This window comes from Narcine bancroftii, chromosome 4, assembly GCF_036971445.1.
Source record: "Narcine bancroftii isolate sNarBan1 chromosome 4, sNarBan1.hap1, whole genome shotgun sequence".
In the NCBI taxonomy this organism is placed as follows: Eukaryota; Metazoa; Chordata; class Chondrichthyes; order Torpediniformes; family Narcinidae; genus Narcine; species Narcine bancroftii.
This window is the reverse complement of record NC_091472.1, coordinates 221,471,661-221,490,229: the sequence shown is the minus strand read 5'-3', so window position 1 is coordinate 221,490,229 and position 18,569 is coordinate 221,471,661. Positions and strand designations below refer to the sequence as shown.

Genomic DNA, 18,569 nt, shown 5'->3' with positions numbered 1-18,569 from the left:
AAACATGCAAACCAGATATAGTATTTGGCATCCTTTGAGAATAATCTAGACCTTAAACTAGGGTCTAATCACAAACATGGAAGCTTTAATTGGCATCTGATTTTCAGATTGGTGCAGAATTTCTTGACTCAATTATGTTATTAACTGAGACAGAATCAGCATTGTAGCCAATGTATTTAATTTTACTGTCCCCTAATTCTGACGTTTTATACTTTTACTTTAAGAGATTTTACAATTCCATTGTGGACAATGATAACGTCATTTTAGACGACAGCACACACTGTCACGTTCCTTTCTTTGCTTCCAATATACCATTTCCTTTCTCATAGACTAAGAATTTCACAACTTTGTTAAGCAAAATTGATTCCATCCTTGACAGAAGGGCGCATTGGTGTCAGCAAAGTCGAATGATAATTTCATGGAGCCAAGTTACAGCTGGTTTTGACCTTTCAAAGTGAAACAATAATTGCATCTTGCAAGCAATTAAGCTTTTCTTCCAGATCTTTACAATTACAACCATTACCCTATACTCATACATTCTTAAAATCAGCTTGATTAAAGGACAATAAGAGTCCATCTGTTTCCCTTTACCATGTTTATTAGAAAAAAAATATTGCTGTGGTCTCGTGTTTTCCTGAAGTAGATTTAAAGCAAATCACTTTCTAGTGTACAGAATGGAATGCCCTTGTAGAGCACACCACAATGGTCTCATCTTGAAAACAGCAGCAGCCTTTCTCTCTCCCCCTCCCCCCACCCCATGCTTGATTTGACGGCTCAAAATAGGGCTATTATAGAATTAGGTACTTTAACAATAACAAGATTAAATTTCAGTATTTGTAAAGGTAAGCAATTCTTTTAATGCCTTTGCCATAACTCCCCCCCCCCTCAAATTCAATACATGTCATGATTGATTTTATGCTAGATTACTATTTAAATTTACCAACCAACTCAACAGCACATTTAATTGACAAGTACTCTAGGATGAGAAGTTAGAAATGCTTGCATTATTGTAGTAACACTTCAGAATGTTTTTAATTTAGCATAAATTGCTTCAATTGGCTACACCACAACTGCAAGTTTTTCTTGCATAACTTGGACTCATGGATCTTTTTAGAAATTATGTCATGCACAATCATTACTCCATTGAGAGTTATAAACTGCCCATATTTTCTAAAACTATTACTGTTCTTGTCACACTGAAGAGGTTAATATTTCACACCAAAGAGGTTAATATTTCACACCAATACCTAACAAAGCTCAAACATACAAATAAAATACAAAATGATGAAAATAGACAAGGTATTTTTAATTAGCTAGCTTGGGTTGTTTCAACTAATAAAAAATTCAAAAGCAGAGCATTTCACGTTTTGCTTTCCTTTCGTCCAATACATTATGCCCACCTCCTTTATGCCAATAGCTTCACTCAATGCAAATGACATGCCCAGTCATCATTTGCATTGAGTAAGTGTCCAATGTTGGCAGTAATGTTGAGTCTACTAGCCACTGGTGATCACAAACATATTAAATAAAAATGATAGGCAAATACATGTTTCACAAAGCACCTTTAAAGCCAGTCAAGAAAACCAACATCCTGCACAACGGTTACCAAAAGTAGGGTTTTCAGGCAGACTGGGAATAAACCTTATGCACTATGTGGACAAAAATGCATTTAAATACAAAGGACAGCAGTGAGTATAAGGATCAAAACATTTTTTAAAAGGAAACTCCAGATGTGGAATTAGAGTTGACTTAACCCTCTATGAATAGTACAATCTTAAAACACCCTCTTGATACTTGGGACTCCAAAAACCAATATCCTATGGTAGCATCAACAAGGGGAATTAAAACTATGACCACTTCTTTAGTTTCTCACTAAAATCAACTTTAGAAAGAGCTTTCTTTTCAAGGAAAATACCTTGGTGATAATCACTTCGCAGGAAGATATAAACAAATTGCCCCAACTTCTTGTTGGTTCTTTCCTTTTGGATGGGCCCAAGATGCACAAAAAATGTCAAATGAAAATTATACCCACATTCACTAATTATAGGAATGTTCTTGTCCTCATCCCCACTGAGAATTGCATCTGGAAAAATGCTGTGCCTAAAAAATGAACTGCAGTTCCCTTGTTTGCTGATTTCACTCAAGGTAGCAGTTTCATATTTGGACTGAACACCAAGAGGCAAAGAGAAGAGAGAACTAAAGATTGGATGATATCCACTTTTCCAAGACAATTGTTACATCAGAATGGAGAAAAGGGTCGTTTGGATATGGGACTTTCTTCAGACATGGCCTACTGACGCTCCTCAGCTCACGTGAACAATGGCCTATGCAACTATATTCCAATAGGGCAGGAGGTAGGGGCTGAGAAAAACACTAAATGTGGAACTTTGCGTCAGTTATCTGGAATGAACTATGTATAACTAGAAACTGAAACAAAGGATTATAAACTTTTTGATGCAATAACCTCATTGCCCTTGTTCGGATATTAATTGCATCAGGAGCAGGTGGAGAAGCCACTGACTGTACCTTTGCAGATGGGAGAGCTGGGGCTCTTCCTTTCTGGGGAGCCCTTGGTTTCTGGAGATTTCCTGTGTCGGACCCGTGAAGAATCAGCCCCTGAGGCCCACAGTGAAGTGGGGGAGGAACAAGGAGAGGTGGTGGCAGTAGCAGTGGCCGCCTGGTGCAGTTGTGGCTGCGGAGTCCTGGTGGGGCTGCCCAGGGAAGAGGTTGCGATCGTCTGCTGCTGCTGAGTCCGAGTGGGGCTGCTGCGGGAGGAGGGCGTCTGCGGCTGTTGCCGCCCTCCTCCCCCACCGACACACCGCGTTGGGCTGCCCTGTTTCAGCTGGAACGGCACCGTGGCCCTCATGGGCTGCGGGCGGCCGACGCCACCGCCAGAGTTGCTGCTCCCACCGCTGGAGCCGCCGCCGACACTACCCCCGCTCGCTGCGCTGGTCGGCGAGCCGTTCCGACGTACACGCTGAGACATGGTGCGAGATGCAGAGAGAAGTAGGAAGCGGATGTTCGGCAGGCTTTCTACAATCAAGCCGGTCTCTTCACCGAGCGACTCGACCCCCCCCACCTCTTCCCTCTTCCTTCTCCCCCCTCCCCCCCCCCCCCCGCGCGCCCGGTCGCTCTTCCCTCAAATGAGAACCGTCCGCTGCTCGCACTCTGATCCCCCTCGAGTCGCGCAGCGGACGCCACCTCGCGCCTGCCCCACAAGCCGGCGCATTGGCTGAGCGGGCAAGCCCCGCATCGACTACGGCGCCGCCGATTGGCTAGACTTGCACGCTGGCTTCATGGTCACGCCCCTTTCTCTGCGTCACGACACGTGGGTTTTTCCGCCTACTCCGTCGCCCCGGGAGACCACCGCCTCCCATTCAAGGCCTCCGCGGCTGGCTGTGTGGAGGGTGAATAAGGCCGGCGGTTCTTTTTGAGGTGAACGGCACACTCTAGCGGTCGATGCAAGAAGAAACTGTCCATAGGAACACGTTTGCTGCGCTCATTGCAGGATTAACATGTAAATGTGGAGGGCTGAGGGCGTGAACGACCATCCACGAGTTTTGCACATGTGGAGATAAGGTCAGGCTATTGGCAAAGAAAGAGTGGATGCCACGTTAAGCTGGGATCATTTTCATCCTTTTCACAGCGGAACCAACTTGCATTTTTAAATGTTTCTTCATGACATCAGTCAATGTGGCACAATGAAGAAAAACCAATTAATACTGAAAGCACTCAGCACCCCAAATCATATCTGCGGAAGCAGTAAAGAGCTAACATTGAATATACCAAGTTCTTTGATTTAGATTAAGATTTTTGGTTTCTACTGTACGTTTGAAGTACTTTTAAAGCGTTTAATTGTTTTACTGCAGGAAACGTACAAAGCAAGTTTCCACAAGCAGTCGAGAATGACCAGGTAATCATTACATGTACAGGAACTTAGAGGTGTTGGATTCAATACCTTCTGTCTGAAGGGAACAAGAGAAGAGGTTGTGGCCAGGGTAATGGGATTTCTTTATGAACTTGGCTGCCTCACATGGATCTCTGCAATAGATGGGTCAAAGCTCATGATAGACTTGGTTTAGGTTTTCCACTTTCTATAACCTGCATTCCTGGGCACTCAAGTTACCGACCAAACCGTGATGCAATCAGCAAGTATACTGTGCACTTGCACAAGTTTGTTCGAGTGTTCAATGGCATTTCCTCACATTTCTTAGCGAGTAGAGGCTGCTTCACAGTTGCTTCAATGTGCTGCAGCCAGGAAAGTTCTTAGGACTTGAAGGAACTGACCCTCACCAACATCGTCTAGTCAATGAAGCCAAGTCCATGGTCCCTCAGCCTCCCGTTGCTAAAGTCCACAATAAGCTCCTTGGCCTTGCTGATCAAGGTATAGTTTCATTAATACAGTCAGGCCCACTGCCTGCACAAGCAAGATTGTATCACCATCCCCCAGAAACAGGTCATCAAACATTTTGCAATTCTGATTCTTGTGGTATTACATCCACTTTCTCTACATTTATTAATTAGAATGAGTATGTAAATTTAAAGTACAATAATGAATTTGACCAGTTATGACAAATCTTGTCAAGCCCCTACATTTTCTATACTTTTGCTAAGAGAACCATAGTTATGAAGGGAGGAATATATTTTGCCATTGGAAGATTAAGTATTGAATTTCACAGTTTCAGTTCAGACAATTAGCCTGGCTAATCCAGCTGAAAAATCGTCAAGGTATAACATTAACTTCCTTTACTCTTTCCACAGAGGCTGTCTGATCTTTCAGCAACATTACAGGTTTCCATCAGGCACCATCGAGGAGATCTACAAGAGGCAGCGATTTAAGAAAGCAGCCTCTATCCTCAAGGACCCCCACCACCCAGGCCATGCCCTCTTCACTCTGCTACCATCAGGAAAAAAGTACAAGTGCCTGAAGATGAGCACTCAGCGGCACAAGTACAGCCTCTTCCCCTCTGCCATCATATTGCTGAATGATCAATGAACCACAAACACTACCTTACTTTTTCTTGCACTATATTTATTTTGTACGGTGGTTTGTACTGTGATGCTGCTGCAAACAACAAATTGCGTGACATGCTCACGACAATAGATTCTGATGTATTTGCATTGCATTTCAATTCCATGACTGATTGTTGCCTTCTGTTCACATTTCTGTCTCCAGTCGGCAAATCAGTTCCAATTAAGAAGCCTTCAGCACCCTCCATAAACCAGATGTGCCTTCCGTGGATGTTGCCTAACCTTTTGAGCATTTTGTATTAGCTCCTCTCACATTTCCTTTGTTCTCTCCTCCAGCTCTGCAATTCAGTTTTAAAAATGATTAATATTGAGAATTTGCAGCATTCTCGATTTTCATTTGAGATATCGAACATTTGCAATTTTAAGCTTGGCTTCTGGCCGATGCACGCAAATAGCGGTTCCCCAGCTCAAGCTGCGACTGCGCGGTCAATGTCCTGGCGACCTAATCATTCACGTTTGCTCCCTCCTTTTGCGTGACAGAGGGAATGTGCATGTTTCCTTTACAGCATTGGTTTCCTTGCATGCACAATTGCACTGCCCTTGGCTTCGTTACGCATGCGGAATGATATCAGTTCCCTTGCGGCATTGATCACTTCCTGTCGCGTGTGGACGGCGTGCCGCGTGGTTTTTTGGAGTTGAGAGCGGTGCCGCCATGTTAGTGCTGTTCGAGACCGCTGTTGGCTACGCTATCTTCAAGGTAAGTCTTCGCTGCTACGGGGCTTACCGGCGCTCGGCGGCGGCGGCCTGGCCTGGCGGCGGCCTGGCCTGGCTCGGCGGCGGCGGCCCGGCCTGGCCTGGCCTGGCCTGGCCTGGCGGCGCTCGGCGGCGGCGGCCTGGCCTGGCGGCGCTCGGCGGCGGCGGCGGCCTATTATTATTTTCTTTCTACACATACAAAATCCATTTATCTGTCATACTAATATGCAAAGAGTGCCTCCACTGCCTTTTATAAAAAAAAAGTTATAATTTTTTTTAGGTATCTCTTTAAGTGGGTGAGTTTATAAGTTTTAAGATGCTATAAAGATTGGTGGACATGTGGACAGAGTAGCGAATGCAACAGGATATAAAATAGTTTGTGTTTGGAGAATGTCTGGCCACATTGCCAAGTAATGTCTCAGTCAATCCCACATCACTTATCTTTCGTGCTAAATTTTTTTCCAGGCAAACTCGTTTGGCTACAAGTCCATCAGGCAGTGGTCAGTAATGAACATCCTACAGACACTTAGGGTTTGATACTATACGTTCGTTCTCTAAATGGTATGCTTCTTTGCCAGAAGTCATTAACAAGCAGCAGGACTTGGAGGGGCTGAGGAGACCCTATCAAATCCACTGTGGTGGGGAGGACACCACTGTTACCCTCCTCTTTGCAAAGTGGATTTTCAAAAAAAATAGTTAAGGGGCAAGGGTCCTTGTTATAGTTCATCCTCAGCAGCTGTGTAACAGAGAACTCACTAATTTACTGGCCATTCCTAGAGAGGCATATAGAAACAGGCATCCTGTGATGTTGGCAAATCATCAGCTCGTTGAAAAATGCTGCTCCTTGGTCTGAATAAAACTTATTGGTCTTCCAGCACAGGGAATTATTAGTGAGAGAATGCTGCTGACCACCACATTCCAAGCTGCAGGAGTATGTGCTGAAGAGCACACTAATGCTTGCTGTGGCCAAGGCAAGAACTCTGTGGGGCACAGTTTCCAATCCTTTGTCTACTGGGAATTGAGAGGCTATGATTGATGGCGAAGCCCTCAAACAACTGAAGGAGAAGTAATGTGGGGGTTGGAAACACATTAGAGGCAATGGTGTTATAAATGGTTAACACTAAAGGTGCAATAGCAGTGTACAAATATGACATGATGAATGTTAAAAGGCTTGGCATTGTTTTCCCTAGTGCATGTATGTGAATATGATACAAAGATATGAAAATACCTTGCTTTGCATATATTTTTATTAATAAAGTTTATTCTGAAATACAAAAAAGTAGGATTTAAATCAGTTATCGATTATGGACAGAGAAATGACAGATGGAGTTTATTCTGGACAAGAGAAACTAGATGCTAGAAAACTAGAGCAACACACAAAATGCTGAAGGAACTCAGTGGGTCAGGCAACATCCATGAATGGCAATAGTCATTGTTATGGGCCAAAACTTTGTCAGGAATGTGTACTTTGGGGTGGGACTGGGGTCAAATGTAAATGGCGTGTATGGAGTTAATGCTAGTGCTCTTAAAAGTGTTGATATAAAGAAGGAGCAGCGTTCTGGCAATCCAGATCCAGGAGTTCATTGAATGTGTATGCTATTGTGAGTTTCATTCCATTAACAGTAAGGAAGTCCCATTGCAGCTATAGAAACTTTGATTAGGCAGCACTTGGAATGTTGTGTGCAGTTCTGGTTGGCAGATCACAGGAAAGATATGGAGCCTGGAAAGGATATGCAGGAGGATGTTGTCTGTTTTGGAGAATACAAGTTATGGGAAGGAAATGGACAAACTTGGGTTGTTTCCACTGGAACCATTGGAGGCTCAGGGTGACCATGAGAAGCACTGATAGGGTAGATAGAATCTTTTCTCCAGGGCAAAATTTTTACACACCACAGTGCATACTTTGAAGCTAGCAGGGAGGATGTTTATGCAAATATGCCAATATTTTGCACAGCAGTAGGAGTCGTGATGGAAACATACAGTAAGTTTTTGATTATCCGAAACACTTGGGACCAGACATGTATCAGTTAACTGCATTTTCCGGATGTCTGAGAAATGTCTTTAATCAACCTAGTTGAAGCAGCAGATTACTTGTATCAGTCGTCACCAATCCTGACACCACCACCCTTTACCACTGTTGCCGAACATGCTTGAGGTCCAAGATCTGATCCCAAACATCTCCCCACTACTGCCACTGATCCTGCTCTGGCGCCCAAGGTCCTTGTTCCGATCCCAAACACCTCTCCACCACCGTCACCGATCCTGCCCTGGAACCCGAAGTCCCTGCTCCTATCCCAGGCATCTCCCCACCACGATCGCAGAACCTGTTCTGGATCCTGAGGTCCCCCGCTCCGATCCCAACCAGTAGCATCAGCATAAAACAACAACAAAGAACAAGGGAAGGTATTTCAAGCATGAAATAAAGTTTCTGGACCATTAGCACATGAGAACTCCATTGGATTCAAAATGGCGCTAATAGCACATCAGAGTCCTACTTGAGTGTGGCAGGTAAAAAAAAATCAACTTTTTAAAACTTGTGATGCCATGTCGCCACTAAAAATTTTACAGATAACTGAGAATTTCGGTAAAGTGGTGTTTGGATAATCGGAAATATACTCTACAATAGTAGAGTTTAATAGACTTCTAGATTGACGTGTGAATATGGCAGGATATCGGGTAAAAGGTTTTTAGTTTGGTTTGGATGTCATGTTTGGCAAAGTCACCTGGGTCGAAGGGCCTGTTCCTGTGCTGTTCTGTTCTATTTAAATACCCAATACTATTTTTAAAATGCTGACCCAGGCTTTTAGCTTTTCTTAAAAGGAAAATATTTTCTCTGCGCCAACTTTGTTAAGACACCACTGATCTTTTTTATGTTATTGCTTCTAAACTCTAAGAAAATCTTGTCTGTTTTTCCTCTGTAAAACAGCAGCCTTTTCCAACGATCAGGATACTAAACTTGAATTGTTCCCAATATTATGTCTTTAATGAGAGCTGGCTTCTAATTGCTTATACTGCAGACCAGCCTTTTGCCAATTGAGTACAAAGATACTCAGATTCCTCGGATTTTCAACGCTTTGCAGTCTCTTATCACTTTGGTGATGGATCTTAACTTGCTCACTGAACCTGTCCTTGTCCCTTTGTGGCTTCTTTAGGCTTCTTCAGGTGGATTCTCCGCCAAGAGTGCATCTGTGGAAGCGGCCCTTTGAATTGCCGTTCAGGTGGCAGTGCTAAAGGCACAGCGCTGGCCACCTGAAGGGACAGCTGCACTGGATGTGCCTCTGAGCACACTCTGACTCCTGTACCTTTGGCTGTCAGGTTTGGGATGGCTGACAGCCCATGCCGGCTGCCCCGACATCCCGTGCCGGGGGGCAGGGGCAGCTGAGAGGGGAGCTATCAGGCGCTTGCCAGCTGACTGTCATCTCCTTAGCAGCTGCATTCATGTGTGGGGGGGGGGTCCTCAGTGCTCCAACAATTATCCCTCCTGGCAAGCACCTCCTGCGGTTTCAATTGGCCTCCTGACAGCCGGATATTGGCATAATATGCGGCTTTACAATCGGGAATTTTGGCCACCTGAAAGTGCCTCTTGCAGCTTGCTTTCATCAACAATTTTAAAATTCATATTTTCAGTACCAGTGAAACAGTAGATTTATTTCCCAGCTCCAATCTTAAATGTCTGCCTTGAAGCTCACAAGTTTGCAATCAACACTCAACTAAACTTGGAGCATATTCCACCTGACCCATCTATTGGTTGTTTGAACCTCTACATGTACTTTATTTTCTCAGTCAAAATTGTAGATGTTGAGTAAGTTTGTTCTGAACAACAGTACTCTGAACTAACTGGAATGGAATTTATTTTCTCCTAATCACAGGTCGTAAATGAGAATAAACTCCGTGAAGTGGATAACTTATGGCGGGAGTTTGAAACATCAGAAAAAGCAAATAAATTGTAAGCTATTTAAACTTTTTTTTACACAGTAAATTAGTTCTTATGGCAAGAATTCCTTCCTAGACCGAAGAGTTTGTGATTTAGTTCATATTAGTATTCATGTCTGTCTTGGCAATGAGTGACCTCAATTGATTCCATGATTTTTTATCAATAAGTTTCAATAAAGATCCTATGTAATTAGTTTGCAATTGATCTATAAACTTGCCTCAGCAAATTTGTCACAAACATAAATTGGAATTTAAGTCCTATGTCATCTTGTTGAAATGATGGTGTTCAATTCAATCATAGCAATAAGTCCTCATTCTGCCTCAGAGTAGAAAATTAGGTTTGCCCCATTTTAATTCATGAAATGTGCACACAACGAGCAACTCGTTGGTTACAATGCTACTATGGTTTAATTATGTTACATGTAAGAAAAGAGTAGGCCACGCTGAGAGATCACATTACTTTGGTTAACCATCATTCAGTGTAAATTGGTTCATATAGTGAAAGTGATTAGAATTGTCCCCATTTTATCTCTGCTGGCTGAGACAGTTCCCCTTTTAATCCTTTCTTTCAGTACCAGAGCTATAATTTTACAAGCTACATTTAAGGGTTTCGCCATTTAGGCAATAGCCTTTTTTCTCCCATTCCAAGCCTATCAGTTGCTCACAATCCATACTCCTTACTTTTGATCCCTAGGGAAATGGATCCTACCTGTTTACACAAACTCCTTTGTGTGTCTTGAAAAATGTTTTTCCTTCCCCTTTTGTTCCAAAAAACCACCCTGGCTATCTTCTGATTCCTCTTGGTTACAATTTTTCACTTCTGAGGAATTTTTTTCTGAACCTTTTCTAAAGCAGTAATTCCTGTAATTTTTAATTTGTTCTTACAAATTTGGCATTATTGGCAGAGACAGCATTCAGTGCCTTAATTCCCTGTGAGTTGCCACCTTCCGAGGAGAGAATTTCAGGACTTGGGCCCAGTGCATTTCCAAATCCTGATATGTGACTTGGACCCTGCAGATGGTGATATTTTCAGACTTGGTCTTTTTCTTTTCTTGATAGAAATACAGTTTTATCAGAATATGCAAGGTAACTGGAATGTGTTTTGTGAATGGTGCCATTTGTACTCATTGATGGGTATGGCTTTTTCCACTGAGGTGAGATACAAATTAGAGGACATGGGTTAAGGGTGAAAGGGGAGAAGTTTAGTAGGATCTTCAGAGATGTGGAACGAGCTGCCTGCTGAAGTAGTGAATGTGTGCTCAATTTTAACATTTAAGAAAAGTTTGGACAGGAGTAGGGAGGGATATAGAATAGTGCAGGTCAGTGGGACTAGGCAGAATAATGTATCAGCACAGACTAGAAGAGCTGAGAGGCCTGTGCTGGAATGTTCTGTGGATCTGCGATTGAGGGAATGAATGTTAGTGGCATTGAATGGGTGCCAATCAAGTGGGTACCTCTGATCTTATTGTATCATTGGTAAGTAGGATTAAGGAGAACCCCAAGATGTTCTGTGCATATGTGAAGAATAGAAGGATGATGAGAATGAAGGTGGGGCTGTTTAAGGATAAAGGAGGCAACATGATCCTGGAGGTGGAGAAGGTTGGGAAGGACCTAAATAAGTACTTGCTTCAGTATTCACAAGAGCAAAGGACCTTGATCAAGGTGAGGTCAAAATAGAACAAACTAGTGTTTGGACAATGTTGAGATTAAGGAAGAGAAAGTGTTGGATCTTCTTAAAAGCATTGTTTGAGAAGTCCTTGGGTCCAGGTGCAGGTTGCTATGGGAAGGGAAGGAACAGATAGCTTGGGAATTGGCTATGATCTTTGAGGCCTCTTTGGCTGCAGAGAAGGTGCCAGAGAATGCCAAATGTCGTCCCCTTGTTTAAAAAAAGGTAACCGGGAGAATCCTGGGAATTCTAGACCGGTGAGTCATGCGTCAATAGCATGCAAACTATTGGAGAAGATTCTTAAGGATAGGATTTATGAGCATTTGGAGAAGTACGGGCTACTCAAAGATAGTCAGCATGGCTTTGTGAAGGGAAGGTTGTCCCTCGGGCCTAATTGAGTTTTTTTGAGGAGTTAACAAAATAAATTGATGAAGGTAGGGGAGTAGATGTGGTCTATATGGATTTTAGTAAGGCATTTGACAAGTTCCCCCATGAGAGACTTGCTCAAAAAATCATGAGGCATGGGATCCATGGAGCCTTGGCTCTGGATTAAAAATTGGCTTGCACGTAGAAAGCAAAAGTGGTGGACAGAAAGTATTCTGCCTGGAGGTCAGTGACTAGCGGATTTCTACAGGGATCTGTTCTGGGATCCCCTTCTCTTGGTGATTTTTTAAATATATATATATATATAAATGACCTAGATGAAGCAGCAAAAGGATAGGTCAGTAAGTTTGGTGACACAAAGGTTGGAGGAGCTGTGGATAGTGTTGATTGTAGGATCTAGACAGGATGCAGAGTTGGGCAGCAAAGTGGCAGATGGCATTCAATTTGGTTAAGTGTGAGCTGAGTACAGGATTAATGATCAGTGTGGAGGAACAAAGGGACATTGGGGTTCAAATCCATACATCTCTCAAGATTGCTGCACAGGTTGATAGGGTAGTTAAGGCCTGTGGGGTGGATGACATCTCAACTCTAACTAACAGGGGTTTAAGTTCGAGTTGAGATGTCATGTTGAAACTTTACAAATCTCTGGTAAAACCACACATGGAGTATTGGGTTCAGTTCTGGTCATTATTAGGAAGGATGTGAAAGCTATGGAGAAGGTGCAGAGGAGATTTACTAGGATGTTGTTCAGATTGGAAAATGTCTTATGAGGGAAGTTGAGCAGAGCTTGGACTTTTCTCTGGAGCAAAAGAGGATGAAAGAAGACTTAGAAGTCTACAAGATTCTGAGAGCCATAGATATGGTGGACAGCCAGTGTCTTTTTTTCCAGGGCAGGAATAGCAAACATCAGGGGACATCTCAACAAAGTGAAGGGAAGAAAGTTTATGGGAGACATCAGGGTATGTTTTTTTTAGAGTTGTGGGCTCTCCTTGATTTTGGTTTAACCAGAAAGCTCTTTGATGCTACACTTGGTTAGGTGCTGCATTGATGTCAAGGGCAGTTGCTCAGAATTCTCCTCTGCACTTCACCTCTTTGGTCAATGAGTTATGGAATACAGTCGTCATGAGCAAAATTGAAATTGCACCATGAGCAGGTTATTAGCTGCTTGATTAGAGCCAGAAACACCTGGAACTTTGAGATCAAAGTGGGCGCTAAATGGCTGAATTGGCATATCCTCTTCGTGAACAGCTGACAATGACTGTGCTGAAGCAGCTTGACCAGAGAGACCGCTATTTCTGGAGCTCAGGTCTTCAGTGTGACAATCACTATTATGTGTAGTCTCATGGCCTTTGCTTTAACCAATGGGCACACAGCTATTTCTTGAAATCAAGCGGAGTGAAGCAAATTGGTTGAAAGTCAGTGTGCATCATCCATTTTGTACATCTGGCTGAATCTGGTGGCAATTTTTCATTGTGCTTTGTATTTGTATATTTGGTACTTGAGATTTTCCTGGGCACTGGTTGCACAAGCTCAGTAGTCCACCACCATTCATGGTGACACCAGACTGGATCAAAAAAACAAGGTGGTGGAAGAACTTTGGACCTGTGGAGCAGCATCTGTGGAGGCGGGGGCTAGTTGACATTTTGCATTGATCATCCTATCGCCGTTTGCGACTGGATGTGGCAAGACCATAGAGCTGAGATTGAACTTTGTTTGGACTGTTGCAAGTTTTTTATGCTACTTTTGCATTCAGTCGTCTTGTTTAATTAGTTTTGCCACCTCTTTTTTCAGATGTTATGATGTTGTTTCCAGCATATTGTTTTGGTCTCGTTGAATCAGAGTTGATCCCCTGACTTGATGATAGCGGAATGAGGCACATGTTAGGCAAGGAGGTCCTTTGTACTGTTCCTGATGGTCCATGGGGCCTTGTGGAACCAGTTTTACTTCATTGTAAATTTCCAAAAGGAGCAGTGTCAAGTACTTCAAATATACTACCCCTGCCCATCCTCCCTGTTACCCCCCCCTCCTCCAGAGAGAAGATGTAATACAGTATTTCATAATTATACCATTTTTTTCTGCAGCTTGAAGCTAAAACATTTTGAAAAATTTCAAGACACCACAGAAGCTCTTGCAGGTATGGAATGTGATTTATTTTTAAACAAAAACGCTATTGAAGAGTGTGTACAAATAAGTTAAGTTACAATTCCACCATTCTTAGGTCTCCATTTCTAATGTTCCCACTGGGAATGAAGCAGGGCTTGGAAAGAACCGGTTAAGCATTGGGCCTTTGATTGTGACATCCTGAGTTATGGTAATTTTCCAGAAATCAGGAAATGACTATGTCGCGAGCTTGATTCCCTGATGTCCTGCGTACAGCCCATTACATTATTGAGGGCAAAGCAGCAAAGTTCATGGGGGGGGGGGTGGGTGGTATTGACCTTGATGTGTTGGGTCAAAATTGCCTTTCATGGGCTTGTAGATTATTTGAAAGGAGGAGATGGAAGGCAGTATTTTGGTTTGAGGGGCAGGATATTGAATTGGATATAGGTTGTTAGAGGAAAAAGTAATCAAATTGAAGAGACCAGGGAAGATTGCAGCTGAGAAGGGAGGGCAAGGGAGCAATTACCATTTGCCATTGTTCTTTGTTAATGAGCTTTGGCTGGTTAGCGTGGAAGATAGTGCAACATTGGCAGTGCCAGTAGCCCGGGTTTAAATCTGGTGCTGTCTATAAGGAGTTTGAATGTTCTCCCTAAGGGTTTCCTCCAGGCACTCCATTTTCCTCCCTCATTCCAAAAACATACAGGGTGGCAGGTAAATTGGTCAATGGGCAGTGTGGCCAGAAGGGCCTGTTACTGTGCTGGATCTCAAAATTTACAAATCCTATATTCTGAGATTTAAAAATTAATTGCTGCAGCGATTTTCTTTACAGTTGTTTAATTATGGTTTGCTTTTTATTTTTAGCTGCTACTGCCCTGGTAGAAGGTAAGCTCGGTAAAAGCCTGAAGAAAGTCCTAAAGAGGATTGCTGCAAAGGAAGCTCACGAGCAGCTGGCTGTTGCCGATGCCAAACTTGGTGGTGTCATCAAAGTATGGAAGCTCTAACGTTGTTTTCTGTGGTTACGTAGCACATTAATGCTAGCAAGTGCGAAGTACAAGCATACACATGAATATCCTTAACCTCTCCGAGGTGACTGTCTTTTACCAATTGAGCTGATGAAATACTCTCATCATATTGCTCATCTAAAGTTCAAATAGTTGACATTCATTGTCAAAATCCTTGTTTAACTGATCCACTGAGAGAAAGCAAAAGCAAATGTACATGGCAAAACAAACCGGCTTCAGCTGCACAGTATTTGCCAACATTGAGATGGTTTTGTATGTGGAGTCAGTGCATTCCATTGCTGTAACAGTTTTGTTTGCCCAAACTCTGCTGTCCCTCCACTTGTCTTTTGTTCTCACTGTTCCCAAACTAATTATGAGATCTTAGTTCAGGCTGTGGGTTTGAACTTTTAGACCAGCAAATCCAGATGGTAGAATACTCTAGGTGATCAACCTCTACAATCCGTCGTGTGGAAATGTTTCCATGTATAGGTCAAGTACCCCTTATCCAAATGCATGGAAACAGAAGTGTTTCAGATTTTAGAATAATGTGTTTAGAGTAACTAAGCAATACAGTAGTATCAGCAGAATTAGCTGTTAACAACAACAAACTATGGCAGGCTTTCAGTCTCCACCTACGATGCTGTGTTTTGATCAAAAGGTTGTAGTACATTTTTTTCAATGCAATAATGCTGCTGGTCATGTTACTCAAATGTGGCATTATAGGTGGAAGTGAATTTCAGATTCCACATGAAAATAATGTTTGGTACTTTTCAAAAAAATTTGATCTGTTTACAAAAGAAGATGAATGCAGCACCAAATACTCAAAATTCTGCTGGACGGCTTTTTAAATGTTTCCTCCAGAGTCGTCACAGTGAGACATGCACGTAGGTCGGGCGGTGACAATGGTTGTTAACAAATTGGTGCCAATAGAGCATCAGAGCCCCACATGGACAAGTGAGGTCAGGTGTGGAATTTTCCATTGTGGCATCATATCGGCACTCAACATTTTGGATCTTGGAGAATTTCAGATCTTCGGATAAGAGGATTTCGACCTGTATTGTTTAGCGATTAGAAACAGAACAGTACAGCATAGGGACAGGCCCTTTGGCTAACATATCTGCTTCACCCATGATGCTATTTAAACCAATCCTATCTGCCTGCACATAGACCGTGTCTCTCTTTGCATATTTGTCTAAATACGACAAAACTTGGGAGCAGAATTTGGCTGTTGAGGCCATCGAGTCTGCTTTGCCATTCAAATCATGGTTGGAAGTATTTTCCCTCTCAAGGCCCAGTCTCTTGCCTTCTCCCCATAACCTTTGACACCCTTACTAATCAATCTATCCACTACAGTTACACAATCTTCTGACTGAAAAACTTTGACTGATGGGATATCTTTTTATTCTGAAGCTGTACCCTCTGATTCTAGATTTTTTACGACTGGAAACCGCTAAAAGGGCTGGATAGAGTTGACATTAAGTAATGTTCGGAATGTTTCACTGAGATCCCCCTCAACCGTCTAAACGCTTGCGAGTGCAGGTCCAAAGTCGGTAAACACTGTATGTTAACCTTTTCTTTCCCGGAATTGTGCTCATAAACCTCTGGACTGTGCCAACATGAGCACTTCCTCCCTTAGACATGGGGCCAAAAACTGCGTACGATACTCCAAATATCGTTTTGACCAACATCTTGTAAAGCCTCAGTATAACATCTTTACATTTATAATTCTCGTCCTCTCAAAATTAATGCTTTTGTTGCATTTGCTTTCCTTACTACTGAATCGATCTGCAAGTTCACATTTATAGAATCCTGCACTTTGGACTCCCAAGTCCCTTTGACTTCTGCTTTTCCCCCCATATGTAAAATTATCTATGCTTTTGTTCCTTCTACCTTTTACCTATGCACATTTTTCAAATCTGTCTTAGACTCTGCAGACTCCCTGCTTCCTCAACACTGTCTGACCATACAGCTATCATCATATTATCCACAAATGACTATAAAGCCATCAATTCCATCATATAAATAATTTGCATATGACGTGAAAGGTAGAGGACCTAACACTGACCCTTGTGGACTAGTTGCAGGTAGCCCCCTTGATTCCTTCTCTGCCTTCTGCCGGTGAGCCAATCATCTATGCATGCTTACTCTGTAATGCCACAAGCTCTGATCTTGTTTAACAGCCTCATGTGGTTCTGGGTCAAAAGCCTTCTGAAAATCAAAGTAAAGAACATCAACTGACACTTTTATCTGCCCTGCTCATAACCTCTTCAGAGAACACCCTGAAGGAAACCATGCTGACTTTGGCCAATTTTATCTTGTATTTTCAAGTACTCTGAAAACTTCTCCTCAATTTCTTGCCTCTCCCTTAAAGAGTAGAATGATCTTAGCAATTTTCCAGACCTCAGGAAGTATTCCCAATGACCAATTCTTGAAAGATCACAACTAATCTTCAGCTACCTCTTTCAGAGGTGTAATCCATCCAATCCAGGTGCTATTCACCTTCAACCCCTTCAGCTTCCCAAACACCTTTTCCTTGGTAATAGTGACTACACTAACTTCTGCCCATCCACAGTTATGTAATTTGCCAGGACCCTGGTCCCAGCCCAGTTCAGGTGGAACCTGTCCCCATTGGAACAGCTCCCTCCCTCAATACTGGTCCCAATGTCCCACGGGGTCAAACCCATTTAACCTATCTTGACTATTGCATCCTCCTGTGGCTCTGTTTTGTCCATCTACTGCTCTGTAACCAAAAAGGCGTGCCTCTAAAATCTTTAAACTCTGTTATTTCTCCCCCCACCACCTCCCCTCTATCTGATCTTAAAACAATGCCCTCCAGTATTTGATAATTTCATCTAGGGATGGGGAGTGGCAAGGAGATGGTATCTACCCTGTTGTTCCTCTTAATTTTATAAACTTCCATCAGATCTCCCCTTGGGCTCTGACACTCAAAAAAAATACAATCCAAGTGGGACCAACCTCTCTTTAGCTAAAACTCTCCACCCCAGGCAACATTCTGGTGAACCTTGACTGTACTCTCACCAAATTCCACATGCTTCCTGTAATACGGTGACCTGAGCTGCACACCATTACATGACTTACCAACTTTTTTTCAATCAATGCCCTGCCCAATAATGAAAGCAAGCCAGTTTTCTCCCCATCCTACTTGTGTTGCCATTTTTAAAGAGCTCTGGACTTGCATCAATGCTCCTCAGGGTCTTGCCATGCATTGCATAATTTCCTCTTACATTTTTCCCTTCCAAAAGGAAATGCTTGTCCTGATTAAGCTCTTCTCAACCATTTCTCCATACAAATTTCCAGCTGATCTAACTTGCTGTATTCTTCAACAACCTCTTGGCTACCCACAATACTACCAATTTTTATCATTTGCAAACTTAGCAAATAGATGATCTATACATCAACAATAAAAATCACAATACTGATGCTTGTAAAACACCACTGGGTACTGATCTCCAACAGAAAAACACCCCTCCACCACTGTCCTCTGTTTTATGACCAAGCTGGTTTTGTATTCTGTGTGTAGTTTGAACATGTTTAGCCAAAGCCCATTACAAAATAACTGGATATGCTGTCACTTTTCCACAGATGCTACCTGACTCGCTGAGTTCCTCTAGCATTTGGTGTGTTGCTCCAGGTTCCCAGCAATTGGTTTTGTGACCAATGTAGGTTGACCACAAAACCAATTGAGCTGATGTTCTTGTCAGTTAATTTGAGTTACTGGCAATATTGTAGTGCTAATGAGC

The 18,569-nt window shown here is 42.7% G+C and overlaps 2 protein-coding genes across 3 annotated transcripts in view; one reads left to right on the top strand and one right to left on the bottom strand.

Moving 5' to 3' along the window:
• LOC138761608 (protein FAM117B-like) overlaps nucleotides 1-3,070 on the bottom strand; it is a 210,142-nt gene extending 207,072 nt beyond the window's left edge. Inside the window, exon 1 of the mRNA XM_069933999.1 lies at nucleotides 2,527-3,070. Coding sequence (XP_069790100.1) covers nucleotides 2,527-2,986 — 460 coding nt within the window. The 5' untranslated portion in view covers nucleotides 2,987-3,070. The remainder of the gene's footprint in view (nucleotides 1-2,526) is intronic.
• Nucleotides 3,071-5,619: 2,549 nt separating this feature from the next.
• Nucleotides 5,620-18,569, top strand: part of nop58 (NOP58 ribonucleoprotein homolog (yeast)) — a 44,776-nt gene continuing 31,826 nt past the window's right edge. Inside the window, exons 1-4 of one of the 2 annotated variants that reach the window (XM_069933998.1) lie at nucleotides 5,620-5,728; nucleotides 9,594-9,670; nucleotides 13,789-13,841; nucleotides 14,669-14,793. In XM_069933998.1, coding sequence (XP_069790099.1) covers nucleotides 5,684-5,728; nucleotides 9,594-9,670; nucleotides 13,789-13,841; nucleotides 14,669-14,793 — 300 coding nt within the window. In that variant the 5' untranslated portion in view covers nucleotides 5,620-5,683. Of the gene's footprint in view, nucleotides 5,729-6,122; nucleotides 6,225-9,593; nucleotides 9,671-13,788; nucleotides 13,842-14,668; nucleotides 14,794-18,569 lie in introns of those variants that run through there. The other variant, XM_069933997.1, reaches the window with a different exon arrangement.